Source organism: Podarcis tiliguerta (assembly GCF_965153285.1).
Source record: "Podarcis tiliguerta genome assembly, chromosome: 14".
NCBI classification, from domain to species: Eukaryota; Metazoa; Chordata; class Lepidosauria; order Squamata; family Lacertidae; genus Podarcis; species Podarcis tiliguerta.
Genome location: NC_139547.1, coordinates 5,292,097 through 5,307,482, shown reverse-complemented (window position 1 = coordinate 5,307,482; position 15,386 = coordinate 5,292,097). Strand labels below are relative to the sequence as shown.

Below are 15,386 nucleotides of genomic sequence, written 5' to 3'. Positions count from 1 at the left end.
CCCGGCCAGCCGTCCATTGTCCTCCCTGACTGAGGGCGGGTCAAAGGCCAGCCCAAGCAGGTGGGAGGCACCCGCCCAGGTGAGCCCTCGCTTGGTGCCGCAAACCCCCTGTTATGTACTGAAGTTCTCACTCTGGGCCAGCAGGGGGATGCTGTAGATAGTTTTCACTCAAGTCCACATATGCAAATAAGGGATTGAAAGTGACGTTCAGTGATTGGATAGTTACAGAAAATGGTTACAGTTGCGTTGTAGCTCTATATAAGCAGGCTGGCTGAACCCTTCAGTTCAGTTCTGTTCTGGCCTGTGAATAAGCAAGAGCTGTTTGAAGAATCGCTGTGTCGTCTGATATGTTCACCCCCAACTTAACACTGCCCATCTGTGGGGAAGAGAGGGCATAAATTATCACAATATAGTTCAGAGAAATGGGGAGAAACGGGTTTCATTTCCTGTACCCATTTTGCAATATGTTTGGACTAAGATCAACCAAAACTGAGTGAACTACCACAGTATTTCATAAAACAAAACACACAACCTCACATTTTGATCTGTGCAAAATTGATCAAAGTTAAAAAAACCATAAAAGGTTAGTTCTGTTATGGTCTGGGGTTAGGCTAGGGGTTGGTTCTGTGCTGTTAGGCCTAAAAGAAAAGACCAACTCAGATTAAGGTGATGTTTCTTTGGGGCCAAAGAGGAGGAGACACTGAACTCCATTTTAAAGGTTAATCATTAATGAGCTGCTGATCCTCACTATGTATTGATGAGCAGGGGGGGCTATTCTTTTCCTTCCTGTGCCCACATCACGCAGGAAAGCAGCCTCTCTTGTTGTGTAAAAAGGCAAAGAGATGAGAAGCTTCCTGATCTTTTCACTTCTGTTCCTTTCCTGCCTTGCTGTTAGTCCTGAGATTCCAAAGAACAGGAAGAAGAAAGGTGAGTTGCCAACTTTCCAGATTTTTAACATGCATTTGTGGAAACTGCGCTGTGGCCGTGCTGAGTAAATGGTAGGTGCTGTTCGAGGACAGATAATGGGAAAATTCGAAAAAATGTGGGTCTGCTTTGAGCACAAGGTGGGCAGGACTGGGCTTTGCAAAAGAAAAAGAAGAAAGATTAGCACCCATAAGTATCTGCTCATTGGGAAACTGAGTATTCTGTTACTAAGACTGAAAAACTCGTGAAAATCTAGGCGACCTCAAGGTAGCTGAGCAAAGCCAGGCACGGCTGGATCGACCAAGGCGCATCTGCTTGCAATAGTTTAATTGTGTGTGTGTGTGTGTGTGTGTGTGTGTGTGTAATATTTGTGGTCTCAAGGAAAATCCCACATCTGGGCTCTTATTCTCGGCTCCCTTTTTTCATCTGAGTTGCCTGAAGTAGCACAGCATCCTGTTCCTTTGAATCAAAGAGACCCTGGCAAAACATCCGTTTGTGTAAGATCATTGTAAAGTGAGAGGGACGGCTGCAAGCTCTGCTGGTTTAACCAATAGGTTTATAAAGTGATGTTTTTGTTGGTCTCCAAGTGGACGGAGGCCAACTTCAACATGCTGGGAGCAAATTTTGGATCACTGGGCCTGAGAGCACAATCTGAGCAGTGGCGATGGAGGAGGAAACAGCACAGGTGGCAATTTGTAGCATGGTGGGGGAAGCGCAGTTGGGAGGGGGGGTCAGGTTAAGCACGTCTTCACCATCACTTCTCAAAACAGCCCCCTCTGAAGACTATGTTTCCTTTTTAAAAACATTGGGACTGTATGACCCTCCTTGCATTGCCTCCCCTTATAACAACATGGGTGCTTACACACAGGTGAATATACCTACTGCAAGGATGGAATGGTGCTTTTTTATTATTTTACCAGGATTTTTTAAATTAAAAAAACCACAAAATATTGTTAGCTACTTTGAAGGCTTATTGGTGGAACAGCAGTCTAGAAATATTAGTAAAAAATTAATAGCATGGGAAAAAATTGGTAGGAGAATTTTTTTAAATATAGCATGTAAGTGACCCTATCGGCAGCTCCAGAAAGGCTGCTTTTTGGTTTTGAACTCACTCCTGCACCAACAATTGCCTGCTCTCTTTTGCCCTCACTCTCCTGCTCTTATAGGAGGCTGCAGTAATAGCTCTGCAGGCTCACACTTATAATAACAATAATTTTATTATTTATACCCCACCCATCTGGCTGGGTTTCCCCAGCCACTCTGGGCGGCTCCCAATAGAGGACTAAAAATGGAATAAAACTTCAAACATTTAAAACTTCCCTAAACACTTAAGTTGGAAGGAGTCTGAAACCTGAATTTAGCAGAGTTTAGGAGCAGCCTTTTAGAGTGGGGGCCTCCACCTGCCCTGGTATTTTGTATCTCTTCCTTGTAGCTAAAGTTTTGATAATTTCTATTGCTGCTCATAACCCATCTTACCTGTTCAAATCTGCCAGTGGTTGTGATGTAATTGTCACAGCAATCAGTTCTGCCTAAACCATTTCTCAAGGGAAAAGGTCCCCCCTTTACAAACAAGTCATCGACCTGTACTGGGTTTGGGGGTTTTCATGAAAACCATATGTACAACCCTCTAGCAAACAGAGGAGCCCCTTCGCTTCTGTCCTTTAACAGCAGTCCTGCTGAACCATGTGTTGAAATGGTCCCATTGCAAAAGGCATTATTGCAAAATATTATTTTTTTAAAAATGCACCCACTTGCAAAGGGGATACCTACTTATAAGAGCACACGTAAATAGAACATCAACTTGTGTGCTGAATACACTATAGAGGCCAAGTCTAGTTTTGGTGAGGGTTGATTTAGTCTTGTTGATTTTCTGCAATTTGCAGGAAGCACAATCAAAATGGAGACTGCATACAGCACATAATGTAAGGTTATGCCACCCTGCAAGTAGGTTTGTATCCAAATGGGAACCAAATCAACCTCTTAGGGACATGGGTCTCTTCATTGCGTCATGCTTGCCATTTCCACGAAGAACTGCATGTTCCAGGAGTGGCTTGTAACCACGTCAGTAAAAAAAGACACACTGTAAGCCTTTAATAAAGTACAAGCTGCTTATTTGCAAATAGACAAGCTGAGCCGCAGAAAGTAGTCGCTAGGCCTAGGAATGCCAACCTTTCTTTCTTTTGTAAATATTTTTTATTTTATTTTACAAGTGTAAAATTATAATAATATCAAATACATACTCAGATTTAGAGATTTCTCTGAATCTCAAGACTTCCCACCATCCCCTCGATGGGTCCTATTGTCATCAATTTCAGCTGCATATTATTTCATCATCCAGATTTTAAGTCTATCCATTATCATCCAAAGTATTTGTTACATTACCAGTGTTGTTAAAATCCTGCTATTGTTTTCATTTGCTTACAGTGGTCTCTTAAATAACTTATAAATCTTTCCCATTCTTTCTTGAAAGTTTTGTCTTGGTTCCTGAGCCTTCTGGTCAGTTTTGCCATTTTGGCGTAGTCCAACAGCTTAATTTGCCATTCTTCTCTGGCAGGGACTTTGTCTTCTTCCCATCTCTGGGCTAGTAGCATTCATGTGGCCATCATAGCACACATGAAAAGTCTTTTCTGCTCCTTTGGAATCTTGGTACCTGTTGTTGTTGTTGTTTAGTCGTTTAGTCGTGTCCGACTCTTTGTGACCCCGTGGACCAGAGCACGCCAGGCACTCCTATCTTCCACTGCCTCCCACAGCATGGTCAAACTCATGCTGGTAGCTTCGAGAACACTGTCCAACCATCTCGTCCTCTGTCATCCTTCTCCTTGTGCCCTCCATCTTTCCCAACATCAGGGTCTTTGCCAGGGAGTCTTCTCTTCTCATGAGGTGGCCAAAGTATTGGAGCCTTAGCTTCAGGATCTGTCCTTCCAGTGAGCACTCAGGGCAGATTTCCTTAAGAATGGACAGGTTTGATCTTCCTGCTGTCCATGGAACTCTCAAGAGTCTCCTCCAGCACCATAATTCAAAAGCATCAATTCTTCGGCGACCAGCCTTCTTTATGGTCCAGCTCTCACTTTCATATATCACTACTGGGAAAACCATAGCTTTTACTATACAGATCTTTGTTGGCAAGGTTATGTCTCTGCTTTTTAAGATGCTGTCTAGGTTTGTCTACAATTCCTTTTAAAAATGCTTCTGGTTTCTTTATAAAGGTTATTTAAAACATTTTTTTCATTTCATTATATATCATTTCCCAGAGTGCTTTTACTACCTTACACGTCCATTAGGAATGCCGACCTTTCAAACAGCACTGACCCCTGCAAAAGCACACACTCTTGCAGTTTCCACCGAGACTGCTTTTTTCCAGCCAATAGCGGAATTCAGTGCTTTTCTCACTGCTAGCATCAAGCTCTTTCTCCGGTCTCCAGCTACAAATGCACACAAGCAGAACACTCATTTCCAGTCCTAGCTCTGCCAGTGACGTGTAAGCTGCAGATACCAGTTGCTCAGAGTAGCCACCGGTCATCACAAGCCATTAAGCAAGCGACTGAGCTGTCCAAAAGCCAAGAGAGGTGGGCACCTCTCCACAGCAGCATCCCGTAATGCTCTTTTAATGAGAACTTTGGACCCAGCCCTCTCAGCCAGCTTTTATCTCTGACAGGCATAGCTGAACAGTGTTTGCTTAGCAACGGCAGCCATTCTTCCGTCAAATACCACACTCACTTTCACTATGGTTAATTGGAATGATGTTGCCCGGTGCCACAGTCATCAAGATGCTGAATTCTTTTTCCGATGGGTGGAGAAATGCAAAGAAAAACAAGAGCAGGAGCAGGAGGAGAATGCTGGCTCCACGACAACATCTGAGAAATTGATTTTAGCATCAATTAAAGATTTGTGGCTTCAGGAAAGTTAGGGGATTTTGCTTCCACCTTGCTTTTGTATACTGAAATGGATTAAATAGAATACAACTAGCTTCAAAATATTATTTCCCAAGGCCTGGAAAACACCCACACCTGCTTCTTAACAATTGTAGGGTGACTTTTGAAATTCTAAGCATTTGCCATTCCTCCATATTGCTGGTGGCTAAATAGATAGCATTACCCACAGGCATTTCACAGGTGGAAATAGAAAGGATTACTGCCTCCCTCCTTGCACATTTGAGGTGGGGAAAGCTCATTTACATTGGATGTGTTGTTGTTGTTTTAATTCTGTAGTAGCATGTCCTCAACTGGTTTCAAAGTCAAGAGTGTTGAATATATACTAGAACAGGGGATGAGGAATCTAGAATTGGGTTCCAACTCCCATCAGTCCCTGTCAGTACAGCAAAAGGTCAGGGATTGTGGGAATTTCAGTCCTGCAGCATCAGGAGGTCCACAGCTTTCCCATCCCTGATCTGGAGGCTGCGGACAGAAGAGGCCACATGTTCACATGGCAACAGTTGCTTGCAAATCCCTCACCTTGACACTCTCAACTACAAGGTTTGTTCAGAAGACATTGGGGGTGCAATAAGATTGCACCCAAATTTTCACTGACTTTGTTTTAAAAACATGCACGCGTTTTCGGGTTTCTTTGTCGCTTTTGCCAAACTGCTTTCACTTGGGCTGTTTACCAGATAACACTTATCTAAAAAGCACCTCCAGGCGACAGAAAACAAATGAGAAATGCCAGCCAGAAGGAAAGACAAGACTGGAATTCTGCTTTCTCTGCCCTGTATATTGCGAGATGATTTTGCAGCTTGGTCTTCTGGTGCTGAATGTGCAAAATGAATAAATGGTTGACACGACATGGCTTCTCCAAGGGGGTCCTCTCCCCTTCCTTAGCATTTCAGAAAGAGAGAAACCACGCCTTTGGCAAAGGTTAGGCTGGGCCTCGGGGAAAACACTTGGCACCAGGCAGTTCTGCCTGCAACCATTTCCGATCAGCATAAGTACGTTTTTCATGGCAGTCACTGGCAAGAGTGACAGAAGGGCCCCGCTCCAGGCATTTGCCAAGGCTGCCTCGTGAAGGCCACCCATTTGCCAGCGGCACTGAGTAAACTATTTCCTGACGGGGCCTGATGTGGATAAGCAACTAATCAGTGTTTTCCTACTCCAAGCTGGAAGAAGAATAGGGCCACAGCAACAGTCCACCCAATGGACTGGTGGGACATTTGGCCCCAGAAGTGGCTCAGCCATAGGACAGTGTTGCTTTGGGTACAGAAAGAGCAGCACTTGGAGAAATGAATGCTGGAAGCAAACAGCCTAAGAAACTAAAAAAAGAATCTTTTGCTTAGTGCCAGGCGTGAGTCCTGTGAAGCAAAAGGAACTGTTTCTTTGCCATCTTCCATCCCTTTTTTCAAAATGTGCCAAAGGCTGGAGGTTTTCTGCAGACCCAAGGCCCAGGTACAGTTACCAGTTACTTGAACAGCATTAGGGTGCAATGAAGGGCATTGCATGTCTTTAAAACAACAACAGGTGCAGCTGTTTTTTACATTATGTATCTCTCGCTAAAAAAAAGAAACCCCTTTGGAACAGTAGCTGAATAGTGCACTGTGGGAGTACCAGGAAACAGCAGACAGAGAGAACCCCTCTGGGCAGTAGCCTAAGCAGACTTTTGTGATTAATGTAACCCTTGAACATGCCATACTGTAAAGGACTTTTCAATATGAACGCATTCTGGTCATAACTCCAGGGACTCCGTTTATGGCCAGATGAGGACTGGTTTGTTTTCATTAAACATTTTGTAGCAGGAGAATGTGCTGAGATTGGAAGGATGAGATTTCCCAGAACCTGACGTCCTGTCCTTCCCTTCTCCTCTTCCTCTTTCACAAACAAGGTGGACACATGGATTGAATTAAGCGGAGCTGAATTTGCCATTCACCTCCACCACATCCCTCCCAGGGCCTCAGACTCTCTCCATTCAATTATTCCAAACTCTGCCAACAAGAAATACTAGCTAGAATGTGTGAAATATTCCCCCCTAGTTAATTATGAATGGAGGGACTTAATTTCTCCCTTGGTCTTCAGGCTCTAAATTCAATTATTCCAAAACCTGCAAATAAGAAATACTCACTAGAAATGCGTGTGTGAAGTTTTCACCCTAGTTAATTATGAATAGAGGGATTTAATAGCAACCCAGCAGTAAATAAGTACTGTACACTCCTTGAATTAATATCTTCCCCAGGCCGGAGAGTGTCTCTTTCTAGTCAGGAACAGTCTTCCCAGAGTACAAGCTGAGCAACAGGAACCAAAAACTGGGCACTATTAAAGACAACAGAGAGCGAGACATCTGCATCATATGAACAAAGGCTGTACTACTGGGCACTGAACCGAGGGGGTGTCCTCTCAAAGCCTAATAAGCGAGGCACTGGGCTTTGGAAGGAGACATGAGCTTCTGACTGGGTCCTCCGGTCCTGGAGTCCTCCTTCCCAAAGCCTAGTTAGTGCTTTTCCAGCTTTGGGAAGGAGGCACAAGGACTGGGGTGGGGCTGCCAAATTTTGGCCTCTCACAGGGCACCATAGTATCCAATTCCACCGCTGCCAATGCACATTTGCTCCAATATAAATTAAATGGAGTTCAATGAGGCACAGGTAACTGGGTTCAGGGTTTCAGCATAGTTCTACAGACTTTAGGTGAGGTATGTTACTTTTATGCTCATTTAACAGATGGGGAAGTAAGCCTGAGAAAGAGGGATAGCTGATGCAAGTAGTCCCAGGCCCCAGTTAACTCATGAAGGCATTCCACTCCAAACAGGGACGGGCAGCCTTTTCCTGCTGAAGGTGCCATTCCCTTGAAGGTAATCATAAAATAAGTGGAGAATGTGCTGTGTGTGCAGAACCAATGAGTGTGTGGCAGTTAGGGGTGGGCACAATTCTGCCCCCCTTCTTTGTGCCCATTACACAATTTCGACCTCTTCACGGCCATTTTAGACAGTCAGAGGAGCTGGGTGCCAATGTCTTCTTGGAAGGCCTACTGTGGGCTGGTGGGGCTGAGATGTTTGATGCCCCACAAGCGCAAGAAAACAGCATGTATGGAAGACAATGAGCCCAGAGCTCTTCTCCTTCACATGCTAAATTTCTATGCATCAGGGACGTCTTTCCTTTCTTCACATATACAACACTGTCAGCAAGCCTGAAGTGGTTGAGTCCATGCATCATTCTAACACTTACTTCAGCTGACTGCATAAACTGGAATTAACCTTTGGGTAAGGAGAGGTGATGGGGACCACCAAAGGTCATACATTAATGTTTAACTAAGTGTTTGCTATGCTTCCTTTCCAAAGGTTGTGCTATTAAGAGCCCCAGGAGGAGATACATTTTTCCACCTCTCTTTTTTAAAAGGCTCGGATACATATAAAGTGGACGCTCCGTGCGGGATGCATGTTCTCAACCTGCAGCGGCTCGTCTGCGCACACATGAGTTGCAGTTCGACACTTCTGTGCATGCACAAAGCTCGATTTAGTGCTTCTGCGCATATAAGCCGGCCAAAACCTGGAAGTAACCCGTTCCGGTACTTCTGGGTTTTGGCGGTCCATAACCCGAAAAAACGCAACCTGAAGCGTCTGTAACCTGAGGTATGATTGTAGATTCCAAATCCTTTAAAATTCATACATAATAGTTACACTTTGCCTTCAAACAGCTCTTTAACATAGTTACGCTCTGTCACATTATTTCACAGTAATCCTCATAACAACCCTCTAAGGTGGGTGAGCACCATGAGCGTACAGGATCAGGCCAGTGAAACCATCTAGTCCAGCATCCTGTTCTCACAACAGCCAGCCAGGTACCAACAAAAATAGAGTGGCTTGCCAAATTATTGGAGTACTACAATATATCCAAAACAATGGGAGAAATTGGAAGGATCTCAAAAGAGAAGATAAACAGGGACTGGAAGAAAAATCTCTTTGACCCATGCCTGCCAATCACAAGACAAACAGAAGTGTAGATGACCCTTGACTCTGTAGAAGGCAACTTCCTACGTCCAACAATCAACACACCAGCAGTGAGGCCCCAGGCTCAGGTGCCTCAAACTCTGCTTAAAAAAACCCCAAAACTGCCCCCTCTGCAAAAAAAAGGAACGAAGATACCCCAGTACAAGCAGCATTTCCACTCTACAGCTCCCATGTCTTGCCTTGATGAAATAATACATTTTTTAATGAACATTGTGTGCCCATTTCCTAGAATGATTGACAGCACAGAAAGCTGGAGGATATTTTCATTCTCCAGGCTAACAACACACAGTTTATATCAAGAAAAACACAGGAGAGAGAAATATAAATATGTACCAATGGGAATTATGGGACCAATTCACGCTTACCCACAGTGGCATGAAGCACTTTCCCAAGGTGTGATCACACCCTGCTCTGACAATCTGTGTGTGAAGGAGCCATGACTGGAGATTGGGGGGGAGGGGTTCATATGCATGGGGGTGGGGAAGCCTTGTCCTCAGCTGCTCTTGTCCCAGTGGGCTGGGCTCAATCTGAAGGGCTCAAGTGACAAAAGGGGAGATTTTGGTTGCTGAGTGCATTTTGGAAATGGAACCAATGATTTCCCAATTCTATTAAATTTTGTATTTAAAACATTTTGAAACCTCTCTTCCGACACGTTTTAAAAATAAAATTGCTTGGTTGTCATACCTTGGTTGTCGAACAGAATCCTTTCCGGAAATCCGTTCGAATTCCAAAATGTTCACAAACCAAGGTGCAGCTTCCGATTGGCTGATTGGCCCCGGAAACAATGCCAACAGCCGAAACAGACGTTCAGCTTCCCAAAAACGTTTGCAAACCAGAACACTTACTTCTGGGTTTGTGGCGTTCTGGAGCCAAAACGTCTGAGTACCAAGGCGACTGTATATCATACCCTCCAACAGGCTCCAGAGGAAAATCAGGACACACATCTTTTGAAGCCATGTCCTCACTGAAGCCAAAACATGACATCCCAGAATCTAATCAGAAGCTAGGATGGCTTCTGTAATTCCAGGATGTCCCAGTCAAATCAGGAAATTTAATTAACAACAACAACAACACACATACACACACACACAGAGAGAGAGAGAGAGCGTAGTTCTTGATCTTGTTTGCTTTTTGAGGCATGCCAAGGTCAACCCCCAAAAGCCAGCAATGCCTTTTGAGTCAAAGATATTCATCGTTCAAACTCTGTGGCTTTCCCTAAGTGGGGCAGCCTTGCCCATTTGTCCCAGGCTTGCTCAACTGCTTCCCAAATTTTTTTAAAAAGTGGCTTAGACCTCAAGATCAATTAGGAATGGGCAAGTTTACCTCCTCCTCCCAGCAGCGGCCCCCACCCCACTCAAGGGCAGTGAGTTCAAGTCTGCTGAGTGGGCTCAATGCACCAACCTTCTGGCCAATGGCAGCTGATGTCCCCCAGACCTGGTGGGGCTGCTAGAAGGTCCCAAGGGCATGGCCAGGTTGCTCTGGTTTTCTCTCCATCCTCAGTACTCTTGATTCTGACTTGAGGCTCCCCTGGTTTCAAATGGAAATCTTTCCCAGCCTTACCTGCAGATGCCAAAAGTTGCACTTGAGCATTTCTGCATGCAGAGCAAGTGTTCTACCACTGAGGTATTGGCCTTTCCTCTAAAAAGTAAGGTTCTAGTCCTCATGGTTCTACATAAATAGGAAGCAGCCATATGCTGAGTCAGACCGTTGGCCCACCTGACTCAATAATGTCAGCACTAACGGGCAGCATCTCCCCCAGGGTTTCAGCCTTATTTGGAGATGCTATGCCAGGAATTAAGGGACGCAGATGGCGCTTGTGGGTTAAACCACAGAGCCTAGGACTTGCCGATCAGAAGGTTGGTGGTTTGAATCCCCGTGACGGGGTGAGCTCCCGTTGCTCGGTCCCAGCTCCTGCCAACCTAGCAGTTTGAAAGCACATCAAAGTGCAAGTAGATAAATAGGTACCGCTCCGGCGGGAAGGTAAACAGCGATTCTGCATGCTGCTCTGGTTCGCCAGAAGCGGCTTAGTTATGCTGGCCACATGACCCAGAAGCTGTATGCTGGCTCCCTTGGCCAATAAAGCGAGATGAGGGCCGCAACCCCAGAGTTGGTCACGACTGAACCTAATGGTTAGGGGTCCCTTTACCTTTACCTTTATGCCAGGAATTGAACTTGAGACCTTCTGCCTGCAGAGCATATGCTCTCCCATGAATCTATAGGCCCTTCCCATGAGGGACTTGGCAGCGCCCCCTCTGCACCCCCCCCCCCAAATGATGCTGTCGTAAGAATTCTGGTGCTATGCATGAGGCATCCGAAACAACCGAGAGTATTGCATAAATGCTAATTATTAATACCTCTGTGGTCAATTAAAGTGAAACTTTCACCCATGTTTTTTATCTTGTCCATTTGCAGCTTTCATTTGGCAATGAAAATGTTCAGGAAAGCACTAAAAAAAAAAATTCCCATTACGCTGCAAAATATTTTAAGAGAGTTTGTTGGCTCAGGCATTTCAAGATGGTGCTGAGCTGTCAATTATATGTTTCCAGTTTAGAGAAATACTGTGGTTCTCTGACCTAGATTTCAGGGATTTTTACTGATTTGTGTTTGTGGTTCCCTGCTGTATTTATTGTACTGTATTCCCTATCTGACCCTGTGGCTGGCACACCTAGTGACCTTAGGGGGCAAGGACGAGGGGGGAGGGGGAGCCCTTTCTTCAAAGAGACGCCACTAATCAGATTGTACCCTGTACACTCACAGTATGCTATGAATGTTTTAAAATTTACCTCAGTGTCCTTCCTGGAACAGTTGCTGAAATGAATTTCCTGCCCGGTTCAATGACTATTCATTCCAGCTGATTGAAAGCACATACAGAAAGCTTTAGGTGGAAGTGTTTTAGTTGCAGAAGATCCTTCTCCCTGTGCATCTAGGCAAAGCAATGTGGAGACACAGACCAGCCTTTTGGAATGCATTGTCTTTAAGGCAATGCTGTGATTAAAGACCATTTTTGTCCCTGATTTGTACAGTTCTTGGGCATGTAGGGTGACGTGCTCCACCCCATCAGACCAGCCCAGAAGGGCTGACATCCGGCTGCAAAAAAAAGCATTTGTGTGCCAAGGCAGGTCATGGGAGTTATTATTAGCTCTAATTAGCACACCCACGAGCATCTCCACCTGCAGAGCAGTGGCACTCAAGGTGAGGGAACGGCAGAGATGCACTCAGATCTTGGAAGGCAACTCGGAAGCAGCTCACAAATGTCTAACGCAGGTCTCACCAGTATATAACTTGGGGCATTTAACTCAAAGGACCTCAGCAGCAGAAAGGGATCCAAGTGAGCATTCAGATGATGGCTATTTAAACCTGTCCCAATCCTTTCTCCAGCTCAGCCAAGGAGAGACAGAGAACCACTGAGTTTTGCCCTTCACGGTGAAAATTTGTTCAACTGTACATTTACAGGTTGAGTGGCAGGGCTTTTTTTCAGCCGGAACTCACCAGAAACTTAGTTGCAGCACCTCCCAGCTGGGCGCCATTGCCATTATAAGAGAACAAGGGAGGCGTTCATGGTGAGTTCCAGCAACTCCTTTTCTAGAAAAATAGTGCTGTTGAATGGGAATAGGAAGTCCCCAAGGTCAAGATAATGGAATTCCGCTCACGTAACTCTATAACTCTATAAGGGACGCGGGTGGCGCTGTGGGTTAAACCACTGAGCCTAGGGCTTGCCGATAAGAAGGTCAACGGTTCGAATCCCCACGACAGAGTGAGCTCCCATTGCTCAGTCCCTACTCCTGCCAACCTAGCAGTTCGAAAGCACGTCAAAGTGCAAGTAGATAAATAGGTACCGCTCTGGCGGGAAGATAAACGGCGTTTCCGTGCGCTGCTCTGGTTTTCCAGAAGCGGCTTAGTCATGCTGGCCACATGACCCGGAAGCTGTACACCGGCTCCCTCAGCCAATAAAGCGAGATGAGCGCCGCAACCCCAGAGTCGGCCACGACTGGACCTAATGGTCAGGGGTCCCTTTACCTTTAACTCTTTAACAGGAAGGTGGAGTCCAACATTTTGGAACCCACAGGTCCCCCCCAATCCCTGCATGGAGCAGGGGCCTCTGAAGGAGGCATTTGTCACCTTGACAATTATCAAAATGACCAGGATGTAAAAGGCATGTCTTGTTACCAGCTAATAAAGGTTTTTGGGTTTTTCAAAAACATTTCTAAAAATTTGAAGAGACAGCAAAAGAGGATAACATATTAAGGAATACTTAGGTTGTTACCTGGCACCAGAATATGTGTGTTGAAGAATGCTTATCAGGTGATATTTGGCTACAGCTTTGGCGCATGAACTTTGCTATGCCTCACTGTGTCGTGTTAAAAGAAAAGCAGGATTAAATGATGTTTTGATGGTGTCCTATCCTAGCCAAAATTCAGAACTTTTACAGTACTAATTCAGATAAGCTCTGGAGATGGTGACAAGATAAATACATTTGTTCTGAAAGTGCAGAGTGATTTATAGACTGGAGTAAAGTCAGAAGGGTGATATCAATCATGTCTGGAGTAGATAGACCAACTGTCTCCCGAACTGTTACTCTAAATAATAACAAAATGCCTTGTCCACAAAGGAATGGCATTCCTTTGTGTTGAATTTAATTGTGGCAGAGAGGTTGGTAATCATGATTCATAAACATTTGTCACTGGGTGAGGAATGTAGAGTCAGTCAGTCAAGTTTATTGCTTATAGCCAAAGGCTGCTGGAATATATACAATGTCATTCAATAAAATATATACTAATTTGATACAAAAACTTAAAACATTTATATTGGATGGATGTAGAGGGAACACCATGAGTATCCTGATATTATTAAAATTAACACGTTCTCTAAAATTGAGGGAAGGGTTTAGTAAGAAACATGCTTTGTCTTCAGAATTGGTTTCCTTTTCTTTTGCTTTTGGGAACTGTAGATACGGTGATACTCATTGTGTTGGTTCTTTACTCTGTTTTTGATCAACAATTGTATTATTACAACTGCATAATGGCTTTATCATTGAGCAACTTTGTCACTGTCTGGCTTTAAAAAAATGAGAAGCAAATACAGATATGCAATGATCTGTGAATATCTGTGAACACAGCATCTAATTGAGAGACTTTGCTGCCACAAGATCTGGTGAGATGGCTCAGATGGCTCTTTTTAAGGCTAAACAAAGTGATGGAGTACAATAAGGCTATAAATGGCTATTGGCCATGATGACGATGTACTACGTCCAGTACTGAAGGCAGGAGACCTCTGAATAGAAACTTTCTCAGGCGGCTAGTCCTAGTCTTTATTAACCCTGTACCTTCTTCCAGAAGGCAGAAGCTGAAAGAGATCATTTCCGGGGTGCGCACTATCCTGCGCTATCTCTGCAGCTTTCTTATGGCACCTGGAAGCATAAATTTGATCCAAGGTGGGAAGAGTGCACCCAATTATTCTCTCTGCAGTCTTTACAACCCTGGACAGTGTTATGTACTGAAGTTCTCACCCTGGGCCAGCAGGGGGATACTGTAGATAGTTATGCAAATGAAGGATAGAAAGTGACGTACAGTGATTGGATAGTTTTAGAAAGTTGTTACAGTAACGTGGTACTGGAGTGCTATATAAGCAGGCTGACTGAGCCCTTCAGTTCAGTTCTGTCCTGGCCTGTGAATAAACAAGAGCTGTTTGAAGAATCGCTGTGTCATCTGATATGTTCACCCACAACTTAACAGACAGCATTGTTTTTTCCTCTCAGTGTTTTAACTAACTAAAGGGAAAGGGGGGGAATGTTTTGGGTATCAAGCAGTAAGAACATATGAAGAGTCTGCTGGATCAGGCCAGTGGCCCACCGAGTCCAGCATCCTGTTCTCACAGCAGCCAAAAAGATGGTTGTGGCAAACCCACAAGCAGGATTCAAGCACAAGAGCCCTCTTCCCTCCTGCGGCTTCCAACAACTGGTCTTTAGAGGCATTGCCATCATGACTAGTAGCCATTGATAGCCTTGACTTCCAGAAGTCTGCCCAATTCTCTTCTAAAACGAATGTTGCTTGTGGCACAGTCCGCATTGCAGACTGCAGATCCAGAAATGCGCCTTCCATGCCTTCCCCATCTTGTGCAACTTCCAAGCTTTCAACAAGTGCCAATGGAGCGAAAGTGTTTGCCAGGTCAGCAAGCATAAAAGCCAGCATGGCCAGTGAAAGTGGGCAGCAGAGCTAAGAGTAAGAAGGACCTACGAAAATCAGGCACTGAGAAGAAGTGGGTGCCCTCAAGTGCTGCAGAGGTTAGTTGATTAATTGCCTTGATTAATAGTAATTGTTCCAGGTCCTTTTGGAGCACTATTCCCTCCTCCTCACCTCTGTAGTAAATTTAAAGCTTTCAGTTATTAATTGCCCCTATACATCAAGAAAGGTTGCAGTTGTCTTCCTGGGCTGTGACTGAACTTTACTTATAGGCCTCAGGACCCCTTTGGGGCATGGAACAGAACAGGAGTATGCAACATCAGGGCCTCTGATTGGCAGGAGTATGAAGACTCTGGATTG

General features: G+C 44.8%; 1 protein-coding gene across 1 annotated transcript in view; it reads left to right on the top strand.

Moving 5' to 3' along the window:
• Positions 1 to 766: 766 nt before the first annotated feature.
• LIPC (lipase C, hepatic type) overlaps positions 767 to 15,386 on the top strand; it is a 47,001-nt gene continuing 32,381 nt past the window's right edge. The window contains exon 1 of the mRNA XM_083413121.1: positions 767 to 927. Coding sequence (XP_083269247.1) covers positions 843 to 927 — 85 coding nt within the window. The 5' untranslated portion in view covers positions 767 to 842. The remainder of the gene's footprint in view (positions 928 to 15,386) is intronic.